The sequence below is a fragment of the Rhincodon typus genome, chromosome 13 (genome assembly GCF_021869965.1).
Source record: "Rhincodon typus isolate 14 chromosome 13, sRhiTyp1.1, whole genome shotgun sequence".
NCBI classification, from domain to species: domain Eukaryota; kingdom Metazoa; phylum Chordata; class Chondrichthyes; order Orectolobiformes; family Rhincodontidae; genus Rhincodon; species Rhincodon typus.
This window is the reverse complement of record NC_063344.1, coordinates 53,932,334-53,952,840: the sequence shown is the minus strand read 5'-3', so window position 1 is coordinate 53,952,840 and position 20,507 is coordinate 53,932,334. Positions and strand designations below refer to the sequence as shown.

At 41.6% G+C, this 20,507-nt stretch overlaps 1 protein-coding gene across 1 annotated transcript in view; it reads right to left on the bottom strand.

Annotated features, from left to right (window-relative positions):
* The window catches only part of clstn2a (calsyntenin 2a), a 353,207-nt gene that overhangs the window by 100,233 nt on the left and 232,467 nt on the right, over nt 1-20,507 (bottom strand). The window contains exons 7-9 of the mRNA XM_048604120.1: nt 18,841-19,026; nt 5,967-6,224; nt 4,167-4,288 (exon numbers count right to left, since the gene is read on the bottom strand). Coding sequence (XP_048460077.1) covers nt 4,167-4,288; nt 5,967-6,224; nt 18,841-19,026 — 566 coding nt within the window. The remainder of the gene's footprint in view (nt 1-4,166; nt 4,289-5,966; nt 6,225-18,840; nt 19,027-20,507) is intronic.

Below are 20,507 nucleotides of genomic sequence, written 5' to 3'. Positions count from 1 at the left end.
TAACCTAAGAACTAGACACAGTATTGGAAGATTCAATAGACATTAATCAAAGCTCCTGCTATTTACATATTTAAAAATCACAGGCACTTCAGTGTCTGTGCTAATATTAAGCATTGTGGTGATAAACTTTTACATATTTTCCTCCCAGCAGCAGACTGAAGGGTAAGTTACCACCTCGCCATCCTGCTGCGGGAACACTGTCTGACCCGTACCACTGTAGCCATTGAGTGCCTTTGTACTTCAGTGGCCTGTAACCTGTCACCTAATTAATGCAATGAGTTTTAAAATTTTCTTCAGAGGGCACCTCCATTGTGAGGCATCTTGGCTCTCTCCGTCTTCTTCCCACTCTCTCCTCCGTCAGCAGCTTTCTCCTCAGACAGTGACATTGCTGATGTATCCATGCTGTGCGGCCACCTGTTTGTCCTGCAGAGGCTTTAGAGCTGACAGCCTTCACACTGCAGCTTCAGGAGTCTTTCCCTGTTTGAAAATGGATGGCCCGGGGTGGGAGCGCACAATTAGTGGTGAGGTGGGGACCCCACTTGAGGTAAAGTCATCGAGGGTCACTGAACACCTCTTGGCACATTTTCTCCCTAACTCCAGCGTCCAGGATCCCATGGCAAAATTCAGGTCCACTTTTCTTACCACAAGTCACTTCTAAGCATAATTTGCAAATCAACACTCAATTCCTCACCAGGCATCGCTGGTTTAGTCAAACCATTTCACACCGAGTTATTGCTGCAGTAGCAATAAATTGACTATCAAATCACTCCAATGTTGCAAGCAAGCAACAGCAACACAAACTGAATTGGAAGCACCTTGAACAACAGAACTGTTCCACAGGCTGAAAGCAAAAATAAAATCTGGCTGTGGTAATTTTATTACAGTAGCAGTTTCATCTTGTATTGTGGCCAATGACTTGTTTTCCTACAATATTTAAAACAGTAAGACAAATCCCAAAAGGGAAGTGCAATCGAAACCAGTTGAAAACTGCAATGGTATCTAATCAATCTCTGATGGGAATATCTGTTATGGAGCAATTAGAATAACAGGAAACTGTTGGTTGTGGCCATTTATGATTTACTGGGACCAGTCCAGCTGAAGAATAGACACTTACTTTTCTTATAGTGCCCTGCATTGTGTGCATCACACATATCTAATATCAGATCAGTGTTCCCCACTGCAGTGTCCTCCCAGATTAGATACGGTTTGCCCATACACTGCTTCTGATTGTTGCCAAGTAATCCTGCGTCGTCAGGATGCACAGACTCTTTTCTGATTTTTCATTCAGGCTATTCAAACATCCTGTACTTACAGTACTGCTTGACAGAAGATGTGGGGATAGATGGTCAGTCAGGTTCTGGATGGCCTGGGGTGCATTGGGCGGGGGAGTCCAAAAGACCCGGGGTGCAGGGGTGTGGGGTCCAAAAGGCCGGGGGTACAGGGGCATGGGATTCTGGAAGCTCTTGGAGTTCAGCAAGGGATCTGGAAATGATGGGGAGGGGGTGGTGCAACAGGCTCAAGAAGTTCGGCAGAGGTGCTGCCAGACCCAGTGATTCCAGAAGGGGCTTCGTTGAAGGACGCTGAGTTCCACATTGTGGTTGGACTGGCTCAGGGCTGTGGAGGCACTCTGTCAGGCTTGAGCAATTCCAGAAGTGGACTACCATGCTCTGGATATTTCACAATGGTGTCCATCAGGTCATGAGGATGGGAACGTTGGGGAGGGGGAAGACAGTGGATGACAGGCCATTGGCTTGTTTTAAGTTGTCGTTACACTAACCCTGATACTCTAAAACTTGGCCTGTTGTGTTAATAGGGAAAATTGCAGATATTAATAGCCCGGAAAAAAAAAACTGCTTGCATATAATCAATTTTTTTGTTGCCTGAATGTGTCAAATTCCTAGCTCATTACAGACCAAAGCACAAAGTGAGAAATAAGAAGCAGGGTCAGTTTTCACCTCATTGCACCCTTTTCCCAGCTGAGAAGATATTGAATAGAAGCAAGATAAAAATTGTAAAGGAAACTATGTTAAGTTTCCACTGATTTTCCAACAGTTGAGAATTTAAAGGGAACCTCAATTTAATCAGCTTTGCTAGAAATGGGCCCCATATAATTAAACCAGGTAACCATATATGCTGGGAATGTTATTGCAATTTATGTTTACATCAGAATGACTGGGCAAGTTGACTTTGAAAACAAGTGTAACATTTTAAATAATAAAAAAATACGACTTTTGATGTGCCAACGGAATATATAATACCTTGCCAGCTACTGGTCAACTCCACCACTTCAGGAGAATGACCTTCTTGTTCTTTAAATCTCCCTAGTACCTCACCTTTGTGTGAAAATGTTGATTTTTCTACTGGGACCTTCTCCTTCCCTGAATCAGCACTCATTCTGCAGGAGCAGTTCAATGGTTTTACTTTAAATGAGCCCTTATCACCAAAATTGATGGGACCACCTGCTGGTAATGGGATTGCTTCACCCACCATGTGCCCAAAGTATCCTGAAAATGATAAATCATCCTCATAATGTTTTATACACCGCAGTGCTTTCTGAAACCTCTGATAATAGAAGCAGCAATCTCCGATTTCAATGCTGATGCATATGAGTGTGTAGCTGGCAGCCGTTAAATGAAATACTCTAAGTCGTAATAAAATAATGATCTTAGATTCGTCTAAAAGCTCATGAATTTAAAGCAACGAATCTGTTGTCAGTATTTCTCTGTGCAAAATCCAGCCTGAGGCAGTAGCATATAGTGAAATGGAAATTCAACTCACATGAACAGTTATTTCAGTAGTTGACAAAATGGTCTTAATAGAGTGCTCAAATAAAAACTGGCATAAAATATTATTTTACATGCTTGGCCTTCTGTTTGCTTCTTCCTGTACAATATTTAAGACACTTCCATCTACACATATTGAATAATCTCACTGGGGAGACAGATAACAGAATGTTATGACGTCTTCCTAAATGAAATTGGATTTATTTTCTCTTTATTCTTTCGTGGGATGTCAGTGTCATTGGCAAGGCCAGCATTTCCTACCTATCCCCATTTGCCTGTGAATTGAATGGCTCACTAGGTCATTTGAGAGTCAGTTAAGAGTCAGCCATATTGCAGTGGATGTGATATCACCTGTGGGCCAGACCAGGTAAGGACGTCTGTCCCTATTGGTCATCAGTGAACTAAGCGGATGTTTAAGACCATTAGCAATAGCTTTGTGGCTACCCTTGCTGAGACCTATTTCAATTCCAGATTAATTGATTGAATTTAAATTCCATCAGCTGTCAAATTGGGATTTGAAACAATAAACTCAGAGTTTTAGGATTACTGGTCTAGTGAGATTACCAGGACATCACAAACTTTTCTTATGTAAAACGGAAAATTAGTTGGCCAAGAGGAAAACAGCCCTTACAAAGAGCTGACAGAATCTGATGACAGCAATGGGCTACTCGGTAGAGTTCTATAATAAATATACAGGTTAAAAGAGGCAGCACGGTAGCACAGATGCTGACATATCAAAGTACTCTCAGAAAATATGATTTTCCACACACTGAGTCTTGATCTCAGTTCATACCATCAGGTGTGTTGGCAGTAGAAAGGCCACATTAATCAAATACATGGAGAGGGAAGATATGCAAATGAAGACTCGCTCTCGGTCTCTGAAATACTTTGGAGCCTTCAAATCATCGGCAATATAAAAAGCCATCTTAGAAAAAAGTTACTTGGTGGTCAAGTATGCAATGGTGATCCAAAGCAAAGGAAATAATGTATCAAAATGATTGCTAAAATAACAATGTCAGTTTTTACTTGCTGTTTCATTGCGTACATGCACCATCCCACCAACCACCACTCTGCACTAAATCACCTCAGTATACAAGTTAAAAACACGGTCTCTTGACAATTGCATCAGTTGGGAAATTCTGTGGGGGCTCTGGGGGGTAGATGCTTGTTTGCAGCTTTGAAAACAGCATATAGGCTCACACCTCTCATAAGTTGCAATGATTTGATGAATTCTCCATACCACAGATGCATGATAATACAGATTAATCAGTTTGATTGATACCGGTTCGAAGCTTCCTTCAAACAAAATAATTCAATCTGTGACATTTGTCGTATACATCTTGTTTTCCCTGTTCAGTATTAATGGCCGAACAATTGGCTCACCTGCTCTAGTTTCCAATGGAACTCAGCTGGACGAAAAGTGTCAACTTGATCAAAATCTCTACGCAGCAGAAACACTAGCCGACAGTTGTGAACATAAAGTGCATAATGGTGTCGATTCATTTCTAAAGGCAAAAGGAAAATTTAGTCAGCGGGAATCCTGCACTGTTTATAACCCATCACTTGAAGTAACCAATACAGACTGGCAAACTTCCACAACATTCTTTTGGGATTAATGATCAAAGAAACCCACGAAGACCAAATGGAGAAAATCCTGTGATGCGGTATTGAACTGACTTCAACAAACGAGAAAACCATTTTTGACAATACCAATTGGATAGGATTTGAAACCAAACCTTCACTTACCTAAGGATATGGGGAGACTAAGGAAATACATAAATAGATAAAATGAACCAGATCACCATGACTTAAATTGTGCAAACCACCTGGTTTATTTGTGTTATGATAGATAATAAGGCAGATATGGCATTTCACTTTTGGAAATTAAAATGTTGCATGCTGATTAAAAATAATTATGGGCCAGAGGGTCAATAAGTAAATTGGAAAAGATGAATAACATCAACATTTTGTGGAGATAACTTTCAGTTCTACCTTTTTGGTAGGTTTAGAGCTGTCAAGATTATATATATGATAATGCAGTCAGCATTTTTTAATGTCACAGTTTCACTGGTTATTTGCATTAAACACACAACATGACAATGGCTGTTACATACAAATTAATCTTTGGTGTATCTAATCACTATCAACAACTGAGTTGCAAACATTTAAACTGAACTATGCTGTAGTTCTGCCCACATTATGAGAAGATAAACTAAAAAGGCTGTAATGGCTGCTGACAATCACTCCTTTTACAGTCTGAAAGCTTACAGTAGCTGAAGGATGTATTTAGTCAGCACACAATTAACCAGTGCGGAAAAGTAGTGTCAGTTTGCCTTTTCCCCCATTCTTATTTCCAAGGTTTGTGGCACAGACTTCCATTGATTGGTCCACACATAAGGGCAAAGCATTGCACTGGTTTGGCATTGTCTTCAGTGGGAATGCTTGACCAGCAGATTCTCCGATTCTTACTGCCTGACTCAGGCATATCGGAAGGATTTACAGGCTGGCAACCAACCTGCCTATCCATGTTACAAACATACCTTCCATGGTCAATGTGTCCCGAGGTGTAACACAAATACGGAGCTTCTGGCCCATAGGTAGGGACACTACAAAATGTGCCATATGACGTCCTAAGCACACGCTTCTAAAAAAGAAAAAATTCGAATCGAGGAGAAACAATGCAAAGTGTGTCCTTGTGGCCTGCAGGGTCAAAGAAATTCACCATATGAAAGTTTGGAGTGTATCATTCTGGGAAAAGCTTGGAATTTGTGTCAAACAATAGCTTATTCAAAAATCTGTGTCAAGAACCACCAGAAGCATGAATCTAGTTTGTACTCTCTCAGATGCTAACCGACCTGCTCTACATTTACAGCATTTCATGATCTTAATTAAACTACCATGATTTTTAGCTTCTGTTCTTAATCCATAGAAGGCAGAAGCTAAATCCAGCACATTTTCATCACCTGAATCGATTTGAGCATGGAACCTCTCTAAAATGGGGTTGGATTACTGAAAGAAAGAATCAGGACACAAAAGTCAGCCAGTTTAGATCAGCAAAAGAATGAGATTTCAGGCAAATTTCAGGATTATTTTGACCTCTAGTTGCCTCTACAAATAAAGTTTAAAATTCACTAGGCAAGTTATTCAATAGGCTACACAAACAGTTTGAATCTGACAGGGCACCTGTTTTATCGGAATTGCAGAGAATGGTTTCCTTTTCTGCTCTCAGCCCTGGGCTGGGTCCATGCTTCATCCACATGGTGATGGTGAATTGATCCGAGAGATTTTTGGGTATCACCCCATCTGGAATTTTTGCAGCATGCTTGCCATCAAACCTGAAGATCAAATCACTGTCATGCCCACTGTCCAGCAGGAGACTAGAGGTCCAGTTGGATAAACCATAGGGTGCTGGGAGCAAATTCACACTCTCTGAAGAGGCACCTGGAGATTGAATGAAATTAAGAGAAAGGGTTTCAAAAATTCAGAACGTAATTTGAAGTTGATGACTTTACCTTCAAGACATTCAAGCATTGTTAACTTAAATGATTGACATTCCAGAAAGCTGCAGGACCCTGCTGGCAGATTAATGAATGGAAAATAATGTATGGCACATAATTATGTCATTGTAACAGCACATTAACACACAGTAAACTTTTGAGGGCAAAAATTATTGTCATTTATCTATCTTTTAGTACTGTATCCCTACAACTTGGGATAGATGGTGTGAGAGACAGGGGTCCCAGTGGTACTGGACAAAGGTGGTTGGCTGTATGAGAGAAATACAGCTGGACCACTGTGATCATGGCTGGCCAATTAATGGCCATTCAAATGTGTGCAGCCCATCCACCACTCGACTGGGGGCTGGGCCATGGGTTGTCAGTATTGGCATCATCTCATGGGGCAGGTACTGGCACCATTTCTAAAGGCCTGCCATCCCGACATTCAGTCCTGCTGTGTAGATCACATCCACCCCACTGGCATGCCCTAAGGAAGCCTCAGCCTCCAGAGTCCACACCTCCACTTCTGTGCCCGAGGGCAACTAACCTGACAAATCCTAGAGTCCCAAGTGAGGAATCAAGGATTGGGCCAAGAAGGGGGCTGCAATATTCTCACCAGAGAGAAGATACCAGGCTTGCTCCATGGTTTAGCGAAGCCAGTTTACAGATTCTCTGCGAGGCTGCAACAGAAAGGCAGGAGGCCTTGGTGAAGTTCGAGAAGACTGGAGGATAGCTAATGTTGTTCCATTGTTTAAGGAAGGTAGCAAAGACAAGCCAGGGAACTACAGGCCAGTGAGCCTGACATCAGTGGTCGGCAAGTTAGTGGAGAGGATACTGAGGGACAGGCTCAACCAACATTTGGATAGTCAAGGTCTGGTTAGGGATAGTCAGCATGGATTTGCGCATGGGAAGTCTTGTCTGACAAATCTTTTAGAGTTTTTTTGAAGAGATAACCAAGAGGATGGGCGAGGGTAGGGCAGTAGATGTTGTCTATATGGACTTTCTAAGGCCTGTGATAAGGTCCTGCACAGCAGGCTGGTCATGAAGGTTAGTTTGCATTGGATCCAGGGAGAGCTAGCTAATTAGATTCAAAACTGGCTCGATTGTAGGAAGCAGAGGGTGATGGCTGAAGGTTGTTTCTCGGACTGGAGGCTTGTGACTCGTGGCGTGCCACAGGGGACGGTGCTGGGACCTTTGTTATTCATTATTTACATAAATGATCTGGATATGAATGGACAAGGCATGATTAGTAAGTTTGCGGATGCTACAAAATGAGAAGGTATTGTTGATAGCGAGGAAAGTTATCAAAAAGTACAGAGGTATCTTGATCAGATGGGGAAGTGGGCTGAGGATCGGCGAATGCAATTCAATACAGCTAAGTGTGAGGTGTTGCACTTTGGAAAGTCAAACCAAGGTGGGACATATACAGTAAAAGGTAAGGTCCTGAGAAGTGTTATGGAACAGAGGGACCTAGGAGTACAAGTACATAGTTCATTGAAAGTGGCATCACAGGTAGACAGGGTGGTGAAGGTGGCATTTGTGTGCTGGGCTTCATCCGTCAAGGCATTGAGTTTAGGAGTTGGGACATTATGTTACAATTGTATAAATTGTTAGTGAGGCCACAGTTGGAGTATTGTGTATAATTTCTGTTGTCCTGTCGTAGGAAGGACATAGTTGAACTGGAAAGTGTGCAAAGAAGATTTACGGGGATTTTGCCAGGACTAGTAAGCCTGTGTTATAGGGTGAGGTAGGCCAGGACAGGGCTTTATTCCTTGGAACATAGGAGAATGAGAGGTGACCTTATTGAAGTGTATAAAATCATGAGGGGCATAGATAGGATGAATAAATATAGCCTTTTTCCTAGGGATGGGGAATTGAAAACTGGAGGGCATAGGTTCAAGCTGAGAGGAGAAAGATTTCAGAAGGACCTGAGGGGCAACTTCTTCACGCAGAGAATGATGCGTATATGGAATGGGCTGCTTGAGGCAGGTACGATAGCAACATTTAAAAAAAACATTTGGATAGGTACATGGATGAGAAGGGTTTAGAGGGATATGGACCAAATGTGGGCAATTGGAACTAGCTGAGTGGCCATGGTCAGCATGGACCAGCTTGGGTCGAAGGGCCTGTTTCCATGCTGTATTACTCTATGACTCTGTGAGGCACTTTTTCCCATGGTCAACAAGATGAGATCTGTCTGCCTGACCAAGCAAATCTTATGGAGGCTGCAGTGAGATTAATAGTCATCACCCCATCCTGGATTCAGTAGTGCAAAGAGATCAATGACTTCCTTTGCACCTTCATGGCAAATTCTCCTGACTGCTCTCCCCTGTTGAGGGTGGCAATACCAGACAGTGTGAATCTGGAGATGCAGCAGCAGCGGCTCCCTTCTAATGCATGGGATCATGTAGCCAAGAGCCAGCACCTGCCTTTGCTTATCCCCATGACATCCCTCGAGAACAGACACAAAGAGGAGGCATTCAGGAGCCAACCATCAAGAGCCAAAGAGCTGCCACCACTGTAATGACTCTGCTGTTTGATCTGGCAAAACTCAACTTCTGCTTGCCTGAAGAACACCTGCACAATAATAAAGGTCAGACCAAGACAGGTGGTGTCTGTCTGATATTCAGTGTTGGATGTTGGTAACAGAACAAACTGTGGAACTTCCTGGATTGTAAGGCAGTTGAAAAGGGCAAGACTGGATTTTCAACCCAAGACGACATCAAGTTCATGAGTCTGCATGTCTGCAGGTCCCCAAAGATGGTAGGAATGATAGATAAGGTGGTAAAGAAGGCATATGGAATGTTTTCCTTCATTGGATGAGGTACTGAATACAAGAGCAGATAAGCAGTTCTGGAAAACTACATGACACAGTTAGGCCTCACCTGGAGTTGTGTGTACACTTCTGGTCACCAGAAAGGAATCACTTCCATAGCGAGAGTACACAGGCAATTTACAAGCATGTTTCCAGCACTTGAAAATTGTAGCCTATGGGGAAAATGGATAAACCAGGGTTCTATTCCTTAGAACAGAGGGTTGACTTAATTGAAGTGTCCAAAATATTGAGGGGTTTGGACAGAGTGGACAGAAAAGACTTGTTTTCCCTTAGCAGAAGGTTGATTACCCCAGGAGCACAGATTTAATATGATTGGTCGAAGTAGCAGAGGGAACATAGGAAATACATTTTCATGCAGAAGGTGGTGGGTGTCTAGAAGTCACTGTTTGGTTTGGTGGTTGAAGTGGAGACTCTTAAATTAAAAGAACCTGGATCTGTACATGAACTACTGTAAGCTGTAAGGTCACAGGCCAAGTGCAAGAATATGGGATTGGAACGAAAGGTGAGTTCATTCAGCTAGCACAGGTGTAATGGGCTAAATGGCTTCTTTCTGTGTTATAACTTTTCAATTTAAGAGAAAATCATATTTAATTAACTTGCTTGAGTATTTCAACGAACTAATAGAGAGGGTTGATGAGGTCTACATGGAATTCCAAAGGCCATTAGATAAAGTGTCGCACAATAGTTACAGCTGACAGGATAAAAAGGACAGTAACAACACGGATATGAAACTAGCTTTGTGTCAGGAAATAAAAGAGCATTGGTAAACAGGTGATTTTCAAACCATGTTATGCTTTATGTAGTGTAGTTCCCCAAGCATCAGTGTTCGAACTGCTGCATTTCTGATATTCATAAATGACCCTGATCTTGGTCTACAAATGCACAATTTCAAGATTTGCAGACAATACAAAACTTTTAAATACTATGAACTGGAAGGAAGGGTAGGTAAACCTTCAAGAGAGCATAATTGGGTTGGTGAAACTGACAGGCAAATGACATAAAATTTAATGCAGAGACAATGAAAGATGTAGAAGAAGATAAAAGATACAGTTCTAAAGAGGTTGCAGGAGCAGAGGGACCTGAGTGATTATGTGCATAAATCATGGAAGGAGGCAGAACAGGTTGAGTGCATGGTTAATAATGCATACAATATCCTAGGCATTATTAATAGGGGCATAAGAGTACAAAAGCAAGGAACTTCTGTGAAACCTGTATAAAATACTGATATAACCAGAACTGCAGCATCCAGTTCTGGGCACCACACTTTAGGATGGACGTGCAAGCACTGGAGAGAGTGCAGAAACAATTTATAAGCATATCTTCAGGAATGAGGAATATCAGCTATAGGGGTCTCTGACTTCCAAATGCTCATTTTTATAAATGTGATCCCATACGCGGTTGTAATTTTAAAGCCCCCACACAGAAACATTCACAGTAGTTACAAACAGCTGCTTTCCATTGTTGTACATTGTGTTCTGACTTGCGTACAAATCAACTTGTGAATGGACTCCAGAGCAGAACCCATTCACAACCCAGGGATAGCCTGCACATGGAAAGATTGGAGAAGTTTGGACTGTTTTCCTTGAAGAAAAATTTGACTGAGATGGAATTTGACAAAGATATTCAAAGCCACGAGGGCTCTGGCCAAATTAGGTAGGGAGAAACTGCACCCATTCATGAAAGGATCAAGAACCATTTCGCACAGGCTTAAGGTAATTGGCAAAAGAAGCAAGGAGTAGACTGGGTCAAAAAAAAGACATTCATGCAGTATATGGTTAGGAACTGGAATGCAGTGTCTGAGAGTGTGGTGGAGGTACATTTATTGAGGGGTTAGTGACTGAATTGGACTGTTACCTGAAAAAGAAGAATGTGCAGTGGTACTAGAGGTGGGAGAATGGCAGTATTAGTTCCTTCATAGAGAACCAGCACAGATATGATGGGCCAAATGGCCTCCACACTGTGTTAAATCTATTCTATGATTCTGCAATGGAGAAATTCTTTTCTCCCCAAATATAAAAAGTCTGTCAGGGCCAGTGAGATTGTTCAACAGTAATTATCAACTTTGTGCGCTGTTAAAAACCTAGTTGCCCCTTATTCAAGAAGCAATAGCTTTTCAACGAAGTTTACAGCAAATCTAATAACATCACCTATTAAACTAATAACTAAAACTAAAAAACAACTAAAACTAATAACATTACCACCACAGGGGCTCAGTGGTTACCACTGCTGCCTCACAGTGTCAGGGACCCGGATTTGACTCCAGCCTTGGGCAACTGTGTGTGTGGAGTTTGCTATTCTCCCCGTGTCTGCCTGGGTTTCCACTGGGTGCTCGGATTTCGTCCCACAATCCAAAGATGTGCAGCTTATCTAGATTGGCCATGCTAATTGCCCATATTGTCCAGGGATGTGCAGGCGAGGTGGCTTAGCCATGGGAAATGCAGGGTTACAGGGATAGGGTAAGCGGGAACAAAAACAGAAGTTGCTGGAAAAGCTCGGCAGATCTGGCAGTATCTGTGAAGAAAAAATAAGAGTTAACATTTTACAAGTTCTGAGTTCTGAGGAAGGGTCACCGGACCCAAAACATTAACTCTGATTTTTTTCTTCACAGATGCTGCCACACCTGCTGAACTTTTCCAGCAACTTCTGTTTTTGTTCCTGATTTACAGCATCTGCAGTTCTTTCAGTTTTTTTTATAGGGTAAGTGAGGGTGTGTTGGGGTGGAATGTTCTTCAAAGGGTCAGCATGTACTTGATGGGCTGAATGGCCTGCACCCACATTATAGGGATTCTATGATTATCCAGGAAGATCTTATCAATTCAGTGATTTCTGATTCATTATAATCTGGGGATTTCAACAGTGCATCCTGTGGAGACATTGATAGCAACAAACTTATGTGTTTAACTATGCAACAGTGGCTCTGGAAGGTGCTATTTCAGAGGAGGAAAGACACTGAACACAGATAGTTTAGCTGTTATTAAAACTGCAAACATCTGTGCAGTTGAATTAGTTGCTCTCTCCAAAGGCACCGCCTGACCTACTGAGTGTTTCCAGCACTTTGTTTTCATTCCAGATTTCCTGCATCTGCAGCTCCTCACTTTTGAATCTTAATAGTTTTCAAATTGAGTGTGTTACGGTGGGGAAGATGAGGGGAGAGGTGAGGATGGTTGCTGGTTGGACTCGGGGACTCTGAATAAAACATTTAAAAAACACCATGCGTCAAAGGACTAAAAGTGCAGGTGTTTTCAACATGCCATCTGCTGCTGTTCCGATCCAGCTCACAGCCGAGATCTTTTGATATGTAAATGGTTCTGGAGCAATATGCTTGTACAGTCTGGTTTCCTTGTGTCAACAGGTCTCAAAAACACAACTGACATTCTGAGCCCTGACACATTTCTACAGTAGAAGTCCATTGTAACTTGTATAGGAATATGTTGATGATTCCATTCCTGTGTTGATTCAAATCTGAAGCTTAGCAGTAGTAACGGTGATCAATTTTGATGAGTCAATGGCCAACTTCTAAGACACGATTATCAATGGCAATAAATGATGCCACTTGAATGGGACATACCAGCTGCTTGTTAGTTGAAAAGATAAATGCGGTAGTGTAACCGTTGATAAGACACTGGCAGAATGCCATTAGGTTGCAAATGGTTAACAAGCAGAAAAAATTGTAGGGATGCATAGTTAGTTAATTTGCAGTGGATCCTGTGTTCTCAGTACTGTGCACCATTTACATTGTTTGTAGGTTCAACCATTCAGTTCATGTCTAAAAAAATCTTTTGCTTGATACAATCGCTACGTGCTCTTTCAATCTTGATGTTGAAATAGTTATACAACCATATCACACATTATTGTGTATAAGAGGATAAAAAGACTATCTGCTTTGAAATTTAAATATTTAGTACAGATTGAGGGCAAAACAATTATGACATTTATCAGAAAGGACAGTTCTTATGTTGATTTATTAAATCAAAATGGAGATACTAACTGGCACACAACTGCGAGAATTCTTGATCACAGATTTTGACTAAGCACATAGAGAATCTGTTACCAGCTGTCGCAGCTGGGATTATCAACCTATTCAGTTACAAAGATTAAAAAGCAGACATTTTCTTGTGAAATATTAATATATTTTTCTCCAGGCTGGTTTGCAGGTCAGCTGCTTCTCAAATATATTAACGACAAAGTTCTGAATCTTTTATGTTCCAATTCTGATATCTGCAAGTGCCTCAAAGAAAGGTGAACAATTTGCTTAGGGTGACTTTAGTATTGCATCACAATGTGGCAAGTGGAGGATGGGGCACTTCTCCAAGCTGCCTGGCAGACTGTGTGGGACCTGATTGATTTTTTTTTTGGTTCTTCACGTGGCCAGCCAGGAGTTGATACATAATGAGTTCCCCAACAGGCAGCACCTTGATCCAGAGGAAGGAAACCATTGGGATGACCAAGTCCTGCATGAGAATCTTATAGGGGAGGGGACAAAAGAAACAATGCTTCATAGGAGCAGGAAACATGATTGCAGAATCCACAGCAGCAACTGAACGAAGTTTAAACACCTTTAGGCTTCAAAGTAAGTGATAAATTACTCTCCTAAAACAATATCCACTCTTCCCAGTATAGCTAGCAAGTCCTTTCAGTTTAACCACAAATGACCATCTCCCAGTTTTTACACAGGAACACACAGAAAATAGATGTAGGAGTAGGCCATTCAGCCCTTGGAGCCTGCACCACCATTCATTGGCAGTAGTTAGGCAGGTCAAGAGGAAAATGGCATTGGATCATTTAACTCCAGTTTGTACATATGACCTTGCCTTCTGTCTGTTTCAGATGGAAGCTCTGGCCACCAGGTTGGAGATCAATGTGAAAATCGGAACCAATAGCAATCTGGGCATGTCAGTGCTTTCACTGTTCATGTCATTTTGTTCTGGCTACTGCCCAGTTTTTTTAGCACAAACTGAGTTGCCACAAACAAAAACTGGCCTCAATATTTTTAACGGTGACAAGCAAGAGATCTTGCTTCAGAGAAACATGGTTCCCAAAGGCACTGCTAACTGAACTAGTATTCAAGCTGTCATACATTATGGGCTGAACCTTATGCTTTTGTGGCTAGGGAGTCTTGTGGTGCAGTGGTACTGTTGTTACCTCAGAGCCAGGAGGCTTTGGTTCAAGACCCACCCGGTCCAGAGGTGCATCTCTGAACAGGTTGATTAGAAATTATCTACGTTTTGTGGCTAGGTGTCAGTGTTCTCAAGTTTCATGAAGAGTTTTTCTCCACAAGACCAAACAGATTTTCTCACCACATCTTACCAAACTCACATCATTAACTGTCTACTATACTCCTATCTCTCATCCAACTCTACCTCTACCTTACCACTTGCTGTCCCCAGAACAACTCACCACTGCTGGGATGTCCCCACATGGACTGGCATCTCTGGCACCCCATGCAATCTTCAAAAAGTTGGTGTGCAATTGGACGAGCACCATCTGTCCCAAACTACCCTGCATGGTTACTAACGTTTGGCCTGGACGTGGCAGACAGTGCCCCACTTGGCAGTCAGGGACATGGAGATCCTGTTGGATGGGATTGTGCAGAGGCAGGATGTCCCCTTCCCCAAGGGCATGCAGTGGAGGCCATGACACCAGACCATGCCAGGCTGGCCTGAGGCCACCCAGGTCCGTGTCACCTCAGCTGTCTGGAAGAATGCATAGTGATGTAGGAAGGAGGTCAATGATCTTCTCCACTCCATCAGCCAAAGTGTCACCATATTCCCTCCAATACTTTACACTCACTCTGTATCTGCAGTTCAATCCACCTCCCACCAAGGCTCATGCTCTACCACTCTAACTGTCATCTGCAACATCTTTCCTACTTATTCCAAATGACGAAAAGGAATTCTTGGAATTCCTTTCCTTCCTTGAAAAGGAAGTGTGATCTGTAAAACCAGTGGGGCTCCACAGGGGTGAGTACTGGGACTGCAATTGTTTACAATATATATTAATGACTTAGAGGAAGGAAGTGAATGTACTTGAAATAACTGCACAGAGACCGATATACCGTTACCAAGTCACCCTTTATTTACGTGTTCAGAGTACATGGGCTCTAACCAGCCAGTTCAAAACCAGTCCCTAAAATGAGGAGATACTTTGAATCTTTGAATAGGTTCAGTAAGTGGGTGAAAATTTAGCAAATGGCTTATAATGTGGGGAAATGTGAAGTTGTTCATTTTGGAAGGGAGAATAAAAATATTATTTAAGTGGAGAAAAGCTGCACAAAGCTGCAGCACAAAGGGTCTCAGGGGAACTTGTACATTAAACGCAGAAAGCTAGCACGCAGATGTAGTAGGCAATCAGGATGGCTCATAGAATGTAGGCCCTTATTTCAAGGGGGTTAGAGTACAAGAAAAGGGAAGTCTTACTGCAACAAAAACAGAAGCTGCTGGAAAAGCTCAGCAGGTCTGGCAGCATCTATGAAGAAAAAAATCACAGTTAATGTTTCAGATCTGGTGACCCTTCCTCAGAAGTCTTACTACAACTGTACAAGGTGCTGGTGAGAGTGTATACTTTCTTTCTTTATTCATTAATGGGATGAGGGTCCCACTGGCTAGGCAGCATTTATTGTCCATCCCTAACTGCCTAGAGGGCAGTTCAGACTCAACCACATTGCTGTGGGTCTGGAGTCACATGTAGACCAGGTAAGGATGGCAGTTTCCTTCCCTAAAGGACATGAGTGAACCAGATAGGTTTTTCCTGACAATTGATAATGGATTCATGGTCATTGTTAGATTCTTAATTCTAGATACTTTACTGAATTCAAATGCCACCATCTGTCATGGCGGGATTTGAACCCGGGTCCCCACAATGTTATCTGGGTCTCTGGATTAACAGTCCAATGATAATACCATTAGACCATCGCCTCCCCCTGACTATCTGGAGTATTGTGAGCAGTTTTGGTTCCCATATTTAAGGAAAGATATCATTTCATTGGAGGCAGTTCAGAGAAGGTTCACTAGGATGATCCTAGACATGGAGGGATTGTCTTAGGAGCAAAGGCTAAACAGGCTTGGTCTCTATTCACTGGAGTTCAGAAGAATGAAAAGTAATCTCATTGAAATAGATAAGATTCTTAAGGGGTTTGATAGGATGAATGCTGACAGAATGCCTTCCATCACAAGAGAGTTCAGGCCCAATGGACATAACCTCCGAACAAAGGGGCGTCAATTTAAGACTGTGAAATTTCTTTTTTCTGAGGGTTGAGTGTTTTTGGGACTCCTTGGCACAGAGCTGTGGAGACAGAGTTTGTGTATATTTAATGCTGAGATGGATAGATTCTTAATCAGTAGGGAAATCAAGGGTAACGGGGAAATGCAGGAACGTGGACGTGAGGAATGTTGGATTAGCCACAATCCTATTGAATGGCAGAGCAGGGTTGAGGGGCCAAACAGTCTACTCCTGTTCCTATTCCCTATGGTCTTACCCCAATCCCAGAGACCACTAATCCTACAGGACCTTTATGTTGCTTAATCACTAGCTTGGGACACCTCCCCATCTGCACTAAGCATAACAGCTGTCACCCACTTTCATCTCCCTTAATACCTGTCCCTCTCTCTCTCCCTCATTACAGGAGGAAAAGAGCCCACAAGAGGGCTGAGAGTCAAAATGGATGGTGAGCAGCTCAATGTTTGAATCGTCAACCCTTCTGAGGGCCAGATACTGAATCGGTCTGCCCTGAGTGGTTGTCTGACTGTGTATCAGAAGTTGCCATGGACTTACTGTACCTCCTCATCAAATGTTATGTCCCTTGACTTGACTGACAACCATAACAAGGTTCCTGGCTTTGCATCTGTGCTGAACAGCATGACAATACCACGGTTTCTCTAGCTGAGGTGCAAGGTGCAAAAATGCAAGCGAGGGATGTTTTGAGCATCCAAGCAATTTCAAAGTGAATGAGCTCTAAGAGAGCAAGTGAAGAGCTCAGAGATGCAGCCTGGTCCAGTCCATGAGCTGGGTGCATGTCCCTGAGCAGAGTGTCCTTGCTGCAGCATTACAATGAGAGTTGTCATTGTGTCCGGACATGTAGCATGAAGTGCAGAATCATACTGCAAGTGGATCAGTGATCTGCAATGAGAGTTCTTAGAGGTTGGCACTTGTTAAGTGCCAGTGTCCATGGATGTGGGTGTGTGTGTGTGGCTGGTGCCCATGGAGCATGCCCTGAGATGTTCATGTCTGGTGTGCAAGCAGCGAGCTAAAGTTGCCTGGTACCCATTCTGACTTCCATGGCTTGGCACCCAGTTTACTCATGGCAGTTGGCATGATAAAAAGCTGCACATTAATGAAAATTTGCAGCTAATAAAATAAAATTTGAAGGAGATAAAATAGAATAAAATTTGCAGTTAATAAGGTCGTTAACAAGCAATAATTGCCGTTAATAGGTAATTCGCAGCTGCCTATTGAGAAACTCGCCTCAACGTCCAGAATTTCCAAAATGCATCAAGTCACTCCCAATGTTGAGATAGGCCTCGCTGGACTTCCCACAAAATTCTTCTATCTTTCCCAGCATAGCCCAGTAAGATTCTGATATGGAGGGACTGTCTGATTAGCAAAGGTTAAACAGGCTTGGTCTCTATTCACTGGAGTTCTGTTCTACCTCTTCTCCCATATTGTCACACAGCAACGAATTTAGGACTCAAAAGTTGAATCACAAAAACAAATAGAAACAGGCTGATACTGTGAAACACTCACAGGCCACTCAGATGCTGAGGCAGCCAGGAGAAACCTTTTGAGATTAGAAATTAAATCGTCTGGTTGAGTCTTTCGTTTCACCTTTTGGACCTGGCTTCGGAACTAAACCAAACCAAACTGACTTCTCCGATATTTATATTGATTTTTTTTTACAAAAAGAAGAATTTGAATTTGAAACTGAAAGCTTTCTCTCAGTTCAAGATCAGTTTTCATTTGTAAAAAGAGAATTTTTGAGGATTATCAGTGAAATGAGTTCTGAGCAGAACTCATAATGCTGCAGTACAAGGTAGACCGTCAAAGATGACGTGAAAACATATTGCCACAGCAGATTAGAGGGAGTTTTGGCTTATACCTCTAATCGTGTTATACGAGGAATACTAAAGCTGACACTAGATGATAAAGGAGAAAAAAAGCATTCCATTTTCAGCACTGACATATTGAACAATTCATAGAAGAAATTTAACACACTTTGGTGAATTGAACATCTGTATTTTCGCTCAAATCTTGAACTTAATGACCACATCTTGAAAAGATAACGATCACAGCAGATGGAATGGAGACATTAAAAAAAGAATGGATTGGATTTGTAGGTATTAAGAGTCCAAAGGCTTTTTTGTTCATATTAGAGGAATTTAGCTGACAGGATACATACGCTGCCCCCTTTGTTGGATAAACATCCTTCGTCAGTTACACTCCCAAGTGTAAGTGACCTGAATTCTAGAGAATTAGAGGCATCACAGAGACATGGAAATGCAAGTCCGTGAATCTGGCAATTTTAAAACATCCAGAGAACCTGCATACTACATATGGATAGTTTTCTTTTATTACAATGTGGAGCTTTGCTATTTCATGAAGATCAGTGTCTAACATATTTAAATGAGGGAGAAGCTGCTCTCCCAATAATGAGACAACAGAAAAAAAAGCACTATATCAATGCTACTGCATCAGAAACATTATTCTATGTGTTAGCTGAGTTGTCACATACCACACAATTTTTGTAAAGATTTCTCAGAGTAAGTATCACGATCACAACCCTTTCCAATGTGGCTAGTCTGAAGATCTATTCTGGTCTGCACAGAAGAAACAGGTTCACCACAGGTCTCCAGATGGATGTTGGGAAACAATACTTTACTGCCAGAACCAGACTCGTATTCTTTGCGTTTATCCCAACCTGAAAATATAGAAACAACTTGGTCTTTTACTGTACATTTAAAAATAATCCATATGTTTGAAAACTAGATTTTTCAGTATAAGGTTAATCCAAATAGTACAGCACAATTAAGTATTGTACAATAATATTGTTTCATTAGCTAAAGTCAAATGTTTATGGTAAATGTAAAGCTCAGGCAGGGATTTAAAAATGAAAATATATTTCTAAGAGAAATACTGAGAAAAGGGTCACTACATTTAATTTTCCATACAAAAAGAAAAATAAATTTTGGTAGTTCAATGGAGAGTGAAGGTCCACTACACTACTGTTAGAAAAAAATTGGTATTGAATATTCAACATATAAACATCTCCTTTGAAGTGACATATTGCATGCATTCTGTAAAAGGTTTTCACTATGACCACACAGAACAGAAAGTCAAACTCATTTTTTTATGAAGAATACACAAAGGAAATCTTCCTTCACATTGTTACGCTATTTTGATTCCCCGTTAATCCAACATAAACCAACATGACATGGTAAATTGGAAAATAGGTTGTCAAAGTATTTCCGCAAGAAGTGACTCAAAGAGACTTTAAAGTAATGATCCTGAATTTTCTGAATTGAAGCAGAAATGAGTATTGAAGTCTACAACAGCTGAAATACAACATAAAATGGAGCTGCACTATCTGCCATTATGGATAGAATCTCTGTTGTACAATGGAATCTCAATTTTTTGTGTTACATGTAAAGTAACAACAATTTTCTACATATAAAAAAAGACAAATTTCATATTTCCAACATCAACAAACCTAAATATTAGGAAGATCAAAGCTATTGTCTTTGGATCCCCTAAGGAACATTGTTCACTTGCTACCAATTCCATCCACGGTCACGGCTACCGCCTAAGGCTGAACTAGACTGTGTGCAACTCTAGTTTTATATTTGGTCATGAGATCAGCTTCTGCAACATATTTCACACTATTACTAAGAGCGCTTATTTTCATTCTATAACATCACCAACTCTGCTCCTGTCTCACCTTATTTACTGCTGAAACCCTTCTCTGTTACTCAATGTATGAACATCATATACATCTAGATATGACTCTTCCAATTCCATTCTTAGCCAGCCCCTTGAGTTCGCCCTTCCACAAAATTGAGGTCATTCAAAATTCTGGTATTTGTGTCTGAACTCTCAACAAGTACCACTCACCATCTTCCCTGTGTTCAATGATCTATATTGGCCCCTAGTTAAACAACATCTTTACTTGAAAATTCTCAACTTTGCTCGACATCCTTCTATGGCCACATCCCTCCCCATCTCTTATATGACTCTCATTTTTCAGTGCTGTCTCCACCCCAAGCAAATCTCTATGTTCCTCTAATTCTGGCCTCTTGAACTCTGCCATATTAACTGCTCCACCACTGAAGCCATGCCATTAGCTGTCGCGGCCCTAAGCTCTGGAGTTTCCTACATAAATCTTGTCCACCTTTCTCTTCTTCT